At 45.5% G+C, this 10,573-nt stretch overlaps 1 protein-coding gene across 6 annotated transcripts in view; it reads left to right on the top strand.

The window, feature by feature from the left end:
* Nucleotides 1–4,988: 4,988 nt before the first annotated feature.
* TCP11L1 (t-complex 11 like 1) overlaps nucleotides 4,989–10,573 on the top strand; it is a 39,962-nt gene continuing 34,377 nt past the window's right edge. Inside the window, exons 1-2 of one of the 6 annotated variants that reach the window (XM_055281978.2) lie at nucleotides 4,989–5,209; nucleotides 9,139–9,325. In XM_055281978.2, the coding sequence (XP_055137953.1) occupies nucleotides 9,163–9,325 (163 nt within the window). In that variant the 5' untranslated portion in view covers nucleotides 4,989–5,209; nucleotides 9,139–9,162. Of the gene's footprint in view, nucleotides 5,809–9,138; nucleotides 9,326–10,573 lie in introns of all 6 variants that reach the window. The other 5 variants (XM_055281980.2, XM_055281979.2, XM_063641021.1 and 2 more) reach the window with 5 other exon arrangements.

Raw genomic sequence — 10,573 nt, 5'->3', positions numbered from 1 at the left:
TAAGTTCAGCTCATGCCTGTAATCCCCGCACTTTGGGAGGCTGAGATGGGCGGATCACGAGGTCAAGAGATTGAGACCATCTTGGCCAACATGGTGAAACCCCGTCTCTACTAAAAATACAAAAATTAGTTGGGTGTGGGGCCACGCGCCTGTAGTCTCAGCTACTCAGGAGGCTGAGGCAGGAGAATCCCTTGAACCCAGGAGACAGAGGTTGCAGTGAGCCGAGATCGCACCACTGTACTCCAGCCTGGTGACAGAGCAAGACTCTGTCTGAAAAATAAAAAATAAATAAAAATATACGTTATAAGTACTCCTTTCTCCTTCTACCCTTCCCCTCTCTTTTTGTCTGTCTGTGTGTCTGTCTCTATTGTTAAATAAACTTGGTCAGTTGTTCTTGAGTTTTCCTCAGTCTGAATTTTTCTGATGACAAGTCTGGGCTGTCCTTTATCATGTTCTTTTGTATCCTATAGTTCTTGTAAATTTGGCATTAGAGCTAAAGTTTTTAATACCTTTTTAACCAAGTTAATCATTATTTGGAATGAGTGCACTGTGAAGATACACAGGTGACCTTTAAACACCACAAGTTTGAACTGTGCAGATCCACTTATACTTGGATTTTTAAAAACAAAAGTTATATAAAATGTACCTGCCTCTCCTGCCTCCCCTTTCACCTCCTCCACCTCTGTGATCCCTGAGACAGCAAGACCAGCCTTCCTCCTCCTCTACCTATTCAATGTGAAGATGACATGGATGAAGACCTTTAGGATGATCCACTTTCACTTTGAACAGTATATATTCTCTTCCTTGTGACTTTCTTAATAACATTTTCTTTTCTCTAGCTTACTTTATGGTAGGACTACAGTATTTAGAGCAGACGCGGTGGCTCATGACGGTAATCCCAGTACTTTGGGAAGCCGAGAGGATTGCTTGAGACCAGCCTGGGCAATGTAGAGAGACCCTGTCTCTAACACCCCACCCAAAAAAAGAAATTAGCTAGGCATAGTAGCATGCACCTGTGGTACAGCTCCTTGGGAGGTTGAGGTGGGAGGATCCATTTGAGCCTGGGAAGTTGAGACTGCATTGAACCATGATTATGCACTTCATTGAACCATGATTATGCACTTCAGCCTGGGTGAAAGAGCGAGACCCTGTCTCAAAAAAAAAAAAAAAAAAAAAAAAAAAAAAAAAAAAATTATATATATATATATATATAATGTAACATACGAAATGTGTGTTAATTGACTGTTATTGGTAAGACTTCTGGCCAACAGTAGGCTAATAAGTTTTAGAGGAGTCAAAACTTATATGTAGAATTTTGATTGTGCAGGGGGATTGATGCCCATAACCCCCACATTGTTCAAGGGTCAACTGTATTTGATAAATAGACAAGCAATATAATACAGTTTGAAGTTGTTCATCCTTAAAATAATAAAGCCAAAAGATTAAATACTGAATTTTGTCTTTTAACTGACTTTTAGTGAGAGGTGAGGAAAACAAATGATGCACCAATATGTTAGCATGTCAGTAATGTTTTTTCCCTCCTTAGGTATAACTGATAGTGGCTAGTCTAAGTGGATAAAGGTTGAGGACTAATATCTATAAAATACCTATGATACCAGTTCTAATAACTCAGGGAATAACTCAGTTTCTTTGGATAGGTAAGAAGGGAAGGGCTGGACGTGGTGGCTCATGCCTGTAATCCCAGCACTTTCAGAGGCCGAGGCAGGTGGATCCTCTGAGGTCAGGAGTTTGAGACCAGCCTGACTAACATGGTGAAAACCCATCTCTACCAAAAATACAAAAATTAGCTGGGCGTGGTAGTGGGTGCCTGTAATCCCAGCTACTCGGGACACTGAGGCAGGAGAATCGCTTGAACCTAGGAGGCGGAGGTTGCAGTGAGCCGAGATGGTGCCATTGCACTCCAGCCTGGGAGACAGAGCAAGACTCCCTCTCAAAAAAAAAAAAAAAAAAAAGGCAAGGCAGCTCTCTTTACAGTGAGGGGAAAGAGAAGGTAAGTTTATGATTTAAATGTGAGAGGAAGTTTTCAGAAACAAGCTACTGGAACTGTGGTAAGATCGGCATGGTGGACAGAGCAACTGTGTACTGATTTGCAACCTTTATTTTGCACATAATTGAATAGCATATTTATTTGACAACCACAACTAACCTTCAGGGGAAGGCAGAACTGCTTAGTTACATTCATGCTTCTAGAAGAAGCAACATTCTAGTAGAGTGATAATTTCAGGGAAAATATACTAGTAAAACCAATTTACCTTAGACCTTATAAGGAGGATAAAATAAAAAGAAAAATCGATCATATTTACTGCAACCATTGTCAAGGTTTTAAACTACAGGTCCAGTGCTACCTTGAAAGCCTTGGGCAACTCTCCTCAGTCACTAGAACTGTTGATTATCTTTTGCTGTGTGCTCTCATTCATTCACCCATGATGCCTTCTTGGGGACCCATTCCCACATAGACACCTAATGCCTAGTTGACTGTAAGTCTTGCCATCATCCTAGCAGAGTAGACCAAGGTTGAGCACCTGACCCAAGGGCAGCTTCCCTGGAGGCTAATGAGACTAACTTTGCTCAAAAATCAGTTTGGCCAATCAAATTCTATATAGGTAAATTTAAATTATGAGGAGCATCAACTAAGAAAGTACAGAAACCAGCCTGTAGCATAAAGAGTGGAATGGACTACAGCAAGCAGAGATGTGACAAGAGGGATCCTGTGTGTCCACGAGCAGTAGCCAACCTCTAGAGTGGCTGCCACCTTTCTCCCTCCAAGTCCTATGTCCTTGTAGTGAACTCCCTTTACCTGAATGTAATTTGAATTTCCAGTCCTTGCAGCCAAAGATCAAAATGGAATGTGTCTATATATATTTTTTGAATATTGAAACAGTACAAAACATTAAAAGATTACAAGTGAAATATCCCAAATTAAATCAGTGAATCAGTGATTTTGGTATTGTTGCAGTATCCTCTCCAGGTGAAACTTGAGTATATTCATTCACTTGCTCCTAACCAAGTGAAAATTGGTTATATTAACCTTTTTTTTTTTTTTTTTTGAGATGTAGTCTCGCTCTGTCTCCCAGGCTGGAGTGCAGGGGTGCAATCTTTGCTCACTGCAACCTCTGCCTCCTGGGTTCAAGGGATTCTCCTGCCTCAGCCTCTCCAGTAACTGGGATTACAGGTGCCTGCCACCATGCCCAGCTAATTTTTGTATTTTTAGTAGAGACGGGGTTTTGCCATGTTGGCCAGGCTGGTCTTGAACCCCTGACCTCAGGTGATCCACCCGCCTCAACCTCCCAAAGTGCTAGGATTACAGGCGTGAGCCATTGCGCCCAGCCATATTAATCTTTTAAGGAAAGTAAGGGAGGTGGTTCTAGCATGCTTCCCCAGAGAGCTTTTAAAACTTGTCTGGCATCACCCCCCAGAGTTTTGGATAATAGTTTTCCAACCCCTGCCCCTGAGATTCCAAGTTGTAATCAGGGCTGAAAAACACTAGAGACTTTATGGTATGAGTTTAGACTCAGAAGAACTGCATGTTTTCTTTGTAGATTTTTTTTTTTTTTTTTTAGATGGAATCTCGCTCTGTCACCCAGGCTGGAGTGCAGTGGTGCGATCTCGGCTCACTGCAACCTCTGCTTCCCAGATTCAAGCAATTCTCCTGCCTCAGCCTGCCAAGTAGCTGGGATTACAGGCATGTGCCACCATGGCCGACTAATTTTTTTGTATTTTTAGTAGAGACGAGGTTTCACCATATTGGCCAGGCTGGTCTCGAACTCCTGACCTTGTGATCCACCCACCTCGACCTCCCAAAGTGCTGAGATTACAGGCGTGAGCCACCACGCCCGGACATTCTTTGTAGATCTTAACAGTTCCATTTAGTTGAGTATCTTAAGGGTTTTTGGTGTTTTTTTCCTCCAAAAAGTGAATCTTCACCAGAGAACTTCTGTTTTTGTCTTTTTCTTTTTTAAAGCAAAGACTCTAATGTGCAAGTTAGTAAATGGTTTGAGGGTCTGGTATTGCACTCGTCCTTCAATATGTTAGCAATAACTACCCACATGTTATCTATTTAGAAGCAGTGTTTGAAAGCACCAATGTCACCCCCATCTGCTTTGTTGTAGTTGTTTTTTTTTTTTTTTTTTGAGACGGAGTCTCGGTCTGTCTCCAGGCCAGAGTGCAGTGGTGTGATCTCGGCTCACTGCAACCTCCGCCTCTCAGATTCAAGCGATTCTCCTGCCTCAGCCTCCCGAGTAGCTGGGACTACAGGCGCGCACCACCACGCCCAGCTAATTTTCGTATTTTTAGTAAAGAGGGGGTTTCACCATGTTGGCCAGGATGGTCTCGATCTCTTGACCTCGTGATCCGCCCGCCTCGGCCTCTCAAAGTGCTGGGATCACAGGCGTGAGCCGCTGCGCCCGGACTTTTTTTAAAGCTGAGAAAATGAGAGAAGGGGAATAAATTTTGTGTAGCTACAAAGAGGATGGCAAAATTAAATTTCAAAGAACGGGCGGGGAAGGTTTCCGATGTGGTTGCTTCTTACTCCTTCTTTTGACTGACCCCGCGCCTTCTCCTCCTCCCTTTCTCCTCGCGTCAACCCCCACAGCGGCTGGGATGTGGCGGCGCCGTCCGCCTTTCCGTATGGAAACATGGCGCCTTAGGGGCGGGCCATCCCCAGCTTCGAGCCACCGCCAGCTGAGACTCTTCGGCGGGGACTCGGCCGCGCCTCTCGCGTTTCCGTACGGAAACATGGCGCCTCACTGCGTGGGGCGGGCGACTCTTGGCTGGGAGCCACTGCTCACGGAGCCCCCTGAACGGTCATCGGCCACGCTTTCCACCTCTCCCTGAGGAAACACTGCGCCGCCCAGCTGCGAGCCACCGCTTACTGAATCCCTTCGGCAAGCAGGGGAAAGACCCGCCCGCCTTTCCGTACGAAGACATGGCGCTGCCCTACATTGGGCTGGCGCCTCCCGGCCAAGAGCAGTCTCCTCCTTCCTGATGCTGAGAAGCGGCCGCTCTGACCGCTGCCCACCCGAGTCGGGCTGGGAGGACCGCCCGCCGCGTGGCGAGGAATGCGGCCTCGGAGGGGCAGAGGCTGAACCGCCCCAGCCTGCCGCACATCCCTGCGGCTTCCGCCGCGGCGCCAGCCCGCGCCTGATTCGCGGCGGGAGCGGCAGGAGGGAGAACGCCGACTCCGTGGCAGGTGAGAGCGGGAGCTGGGGCGGAGGCTGGCGGGGCCCGCCCGGGAGGCGCGCGGTCCAAGTCGCAGGCATCTCTTCGCCTCTTCCCGTCAGATCCCATCCCGGGATGTCGGGGGCCGGCGAGGAAGAGGCGGGGTCCGCGGGCGGGTGGAGCTCACCCCTCGAGGCTGCCCTCTTGGCGCGCTCGCGTCCTCCCCTACTCCCGGCCCTGCCACTCCCTCGCTGGCCTGAACAGCTGTTTACAACGGAATCCGGACGCCGGGCGCGAGTGGAGCTCAGTGCCAGAGGAGGGGATTCCCGGCGCCGGGGGACAGAGCCCCGTTTTTTTTTTCTTTGCCGAAAGACCCTTTCTGCTGGGGAGCCTCTTGTGTCGAGCCTAGGCCCGCGTGCAGCCCCGACGGATGACCGTCTTCTTGGCAAGTGCGAGGATCCTCCTCCCCTCGGCTCTCTTTTTAGACACAGTGGGGGTTGAATGGATGCGCGCGATATAAGCAAATTAAATGGTTCCTGGCCACATCCTAGAGCCCTTTAATTAGAGTTACCATTTGTAGAAGGCCTGCCGTGCACAATCCCTCGTTTCATCTCCCCCCAAACCGAGCAGGTAGGTAGCTGTATTTTACAGAGGAGGAAACTGAAGTTACACAGCTAGTAAAAAGCCAGAACTGGGGCCCAGGTATGTCTGAAACCAACGCCCAGCCCTCCCACATACAGTGACATCACAGAGATGACGTAGGGATTCATCTCTATCAACAGATACTTGTGGGTGTCTATCTGGGGGATATACGGATGGAGCATAAGTGGGGCATATAACTGGTCCTGGCTCTTAAGAAGTTCGAAATCTAGGTGGAGAATTTTAAAATAAAAACTAGCACTTTTACCATCTGGCCCCAACGCATCTTTCCATCGTCACTAGCCACTTCCTTTTCTCACTTTCTTGTGCCTTGGCTTCTGCCTTCTGAGTGAAATGCCCTCCTTTTCACCTCCTCTCCCCCTCCAGACGTGTTTTAACTAGGTGAAATCCTACTCCTTTTAAAGATCAGTTCAAATGTCATCTTTTCTGGGAAGGGTTTCTCAATCTCCTCCCAGGCAGAGTTAGTTTCTTCCTCTGCTGTATTCCCTGGGTAATTTCATAATGCCACTAAGGCTTAAGTTTCATTATGGCTCCTTGTAAGCCTGTCTGCCTCCCCCTCTAGACTATGTATTTGCATCTTTCTATTTAAATAAGCACACTTTGAATTGAATTTAAGGCAGTGACAAATGCCAAATGTCGACTAGCCAGCCCTGCAGGAGTTGAGAAAGGTGCAATCACTGGTGAGGTCCGGGAAGTGTCCTGGGAAGAGACAGGACTTGAACTCAAAAGGATGGGGTTAGTTTACTAAGCTGAGCGTTAGAGACCTAGAAATCCTGCCTTTCCTCCTCACTGCACAGAATGAATTACTTCATCCCTCCTGGGCTCCTTCTCAGCATGTGAAGAGGATAAAATTAGAAGCGTTTTGTTTGTCCTTTCTCATAGAATATGCTGGTAATGTTATCCTTTGGATCTTGGAGCATTTCCTGACCCAATAGGATTTAGGATACAGTGGAGATGGGTGTCTCCAGTGGGGTGTTGGAAGCTAAGATGGGTTTAGAATGGGGAAATACATGAAAACAACTTTCATATTAATACAGGCCTGGGCCAGGCGCAGTGGCTCACGCCTATAATCCCAGCACTTTGGGAGGCTGAGGCGGGCGGATCACTAGAGGTCAGGAGTTCGAGACGAGCCTGGCCAACATAGTGAAACCCCGTCTTTACTAAAAATACAAAAATTAGCGAGGCATGGTGGCGGGCGCCTGTAATCCCAGCTACTGGGGAGGCTGAGGCAGAATAATCCCTTGAACCTGGGAGGCAGAGGTTGCAGTGAGCTGAGCCGAGATGGTGCCACTGCACTTCAATCTGGGCAACAGTGCAAGAGTCTGTCTCAAAAAAAAAAAAAACAGGCCTGAATATTTCAATTCCAGTAACTTCATTCTATTTAATGGAGTTCTCTGAAATTTCACATAATTCTATCAGGTGATTCTTTACCTCTCTCTAAGATGCAGAACACAGTCTGCCAAACACCCTAAATCAGTTGACATTTCTTTTGATCACTTGATTACCTTCCATGTGTGTAAGAAAGTCTAATTAGTGTTTATGAAAATGTTTTGTGATCTTCAAGTGCTGATGTTACAAATATTAATTATTTTCAGCAAATGCAGAAACATTGTGGCTTCTCTCCCAGAAACACCTAGGAAAAGGGAGAGTGGAGGAATTGACTAAAACTTTTACTGTAATTAAAACAGGCCTTTTTTTTTTGACAGAGTCTCGGTCTGTCGCCCAGGCTGGAGTGCAGTGGCACAATCTTGGCTCACTACAAGCTCCACCTCCCGGGTTCACGCCATTCTCCTGCTTCAGCCTCCTGAATATCTGGGACTACAAGCGCCGCCACCATGCCCGGCTAATTTTTTACTATTTTTAATGGAGACGGGGTTTGAGCGTGTTAGCCAGGATGGTCTCCATCTCTTGACCTCGTGATCTGCTTGTTTTAGGCCTGTTTTAGGCTGGGCATGGTGGCTCATGCCTGTAATCCCAGCACTTTGGGAGGCTGAGGCAGACCTTTTATTAACTGGCCCAAAGCACAGTGTCAAGTGTTATTGCTATTCTGATCAGCAACTAATAAAAAGCCCACCCAACTGCATACATTATGGTTGTTTTCAGCTTCTTACTCACGATCTTTTTCCTAATTACTGGCAAGAGGGTAATAAAAATATTTGCCCCACACATTCCTCTTAAACACTTCGTAAGATTCTATTTTCTGTAGGGTGCAGTGGCTCATGGCTGTAATCCCAGCACTTTGGGAGACCAAGGCAGGTGGATCACCTGAGGTCAGGAGTTCAAGACCAGCCTGACCAACATGGTGAAACCCCGTCTCTACTAAAAATACAAAATTAGGCTGGGCGCGGTGGCTCATGCCTATAATCTCAGCACTTTGGGAGGCCAAGGCAGGCGGATCACGAGGTCTGGAGTTCGAAACCAGCCTGGCCAACATGGTGAAGCCCCATCTCTCCTAAAAATACAAAAATCAGCCAGGCATGTTGGTGGACGCCTATAATCCCAGCTACTCAGAAGGCTGAGGCAGGACAATCACTTGAAACCGGAAGGCAGAAGTTGCGGTAAACTGAGATCGCGCCACTGCATTCCAGCCTGGACGAAAGAGCGAAACTCTCTCAAAAAAACAAAACAAAACAAAAATTAGCTGGGCGTGGTGGCACCCACCTGTAATTTCAGCTACTTGGGAGGCTGAGGCAGGAGAATTGCTTAAACCTAGCAGGCGGAGGCTGCAGTTAGCTGAGATTGCCCCATTGCACTCCAGCCTGGGCAACAAGAGCAAAACTCCGTCTGAAAAAAAAAATTCTAGTTTCTATCATCTCTGGGTATCTTATTCACATGATAATATCAAGGAATCAACCCTTTAGCCCAGTGTATTCACTTGTAAGCCCAATTAAAAGCATTATTTCCAAGGAGTTTACCTATCTGCTCTTAGGAATGAAAGTAAAGAGTTTAAGATTGAATTACTGAAATAAATAGTAGCAGCAGGCAGTTTAGAGTGTGTCTTCTAATAGTTTAAGGCCCTGTATTCTTGAAACATGCTACTCAGGAGTAGGACAAAAATATTTCAACTAACTACTACTTGAGATCCAGAAATCTGATAAATTACAAATGACATTTTACAAGTATCTGTGTAGTCATTGAAGTAGAGTATTATAGCTGGATAAGATCTTAGCAAGCTCATTTATTCTACAAACGAGAAAACTGAAACCCAAAGAGATTAAATGATTTGCCCTGAGTCACATTGCTAGTTGGTGACAGAGCTAGAATACTTTTAGTTCTTTTTTTGTTTTTTTTCTTTCCTAGGAAAGTGAATAAACTTAATTGAGAATGTCTGAAAACCTTGACAAGTCCAATGTAAATGAAGCAGGAAAATCAAAATCCAGTGATTCTGAGCAAGGCCTCGAAGATGCTGTGAAAGGTGCTGATGAAGCCTTACAGAAAGCAATAAAGTCAGACTCCTCCAGCCCGCAAAGAGTGCAGAGACCTCACTGTAAGCAAATTTGACTTTGGTTAGATGCAATATTGTCATTGTTTTCAGGTGACAGTTTTATGAGGCCTCCTTGTGCATGTGGCCGTGAGCTAGGTTCTAATACTATAACATTGCCAATGTAGCATTTAGGAATAATAGCAGTTCCTCAGCTGGCAGCCTAGCTACTTGTGGATTTTCAATTGCATGGGAAATTAACATTTTAGAATAATGTCCAGAATGTTCCTGTCTTTCTCCAGCCTCAGTGACACTCCAGTCTCTGAAGTGCTCTGAGAAATAGGAGGGTGGAGTACAAATTGCAGCTTTTATTGAAAGAGTGTTTGAAAAGTCTGAGGCTAATTCTAGCCAGGACTGTGCTTGTACAGGTTAAAAAAAAATGTGAGTAAGTTCACCACACCCTAATTCTCTGCCTGGGGGCTTAGTTCCCACAAGCTTGAGGGGATTCAATTTGCTAAATGTGTGTGGTGAAGTCATTTTAGATCCCTGGCAAGGAGCAAGCCTCTTAAATGAAAGGGTGGCAATATCTTCAGGCATTCCCAGCGGTTGCCTCAACTCACGTCTTTTATGAAGAGTACCTTAAGCATTTTGAAGTGAGTCCAAAAATGCAAGTTTTTAAGAGGGAATGTCATAGTCTAAGAATGTTGGTATTGATGTTATCCCTTTAAATTGTAGATGATCAGTAGTTGTATATATTTGGAAAAAGTACAGACATTTTTGGGTTTTGGGGTGTGTTTGTTCTAAAATGATCAAAGGCCTTCCCAGGCAATTTATTAGTCAACATGCTATTCTTCTAGCAAACATTAATGGACCCTATTTTATTCTGATTTATTATCACATAGATTTTAATAAATCAACTATTAGGTCAAATTGTGTCCAAGGAAACATGTTGTTACTAGCACAGTCTATCGTGCATTTGTTAGGCCTGTCTCCAATATGTGTAGTTAGAAAGCTTCTGTTTTCCTGTCTTTAAAATGAGGAAAATACAATATTTCTTAGGGTAGCAGTAAAGATTACATGAATTCCTATAAGGCACTTAGAACAGTGCTTCACAGGTAATAAATGCTTAGTAAACATTAGTTGTTGTTACTGCTCTTGCTACTAATATTATGTCGTCTATTGCATTTAAAGATGCCAGGATTGGCCAGGCATGGTGGCTCATACTGTAATACCAGCACTTTGGGAGGCTGAGGCAGGAAGATCACTTGAGTCCAGGAGTTCAAGACCAGCCTGGGCAACATAATGAGACCCCAT

Source organism: Symphalangus syndactylus, chromosome 6 (assembly GCF_028878055.3).
Source record: "Symphalangus syndactylus isolate Jambi chromosome 6, NHGRI_mSymSyn1-v2.1_pri, whole genome shotgun sequence".
Classification (NCBI taxonomy): domain Eukaryota; kingdom Metazoa; phylum Chordata; class Mammalia; order Primates; family Hylobatidae; genus Symphalangus; species Symphalangus syndactylus.
This window is presented reverse-complemented; position numbering and strand designations above follow the sequence as displayed.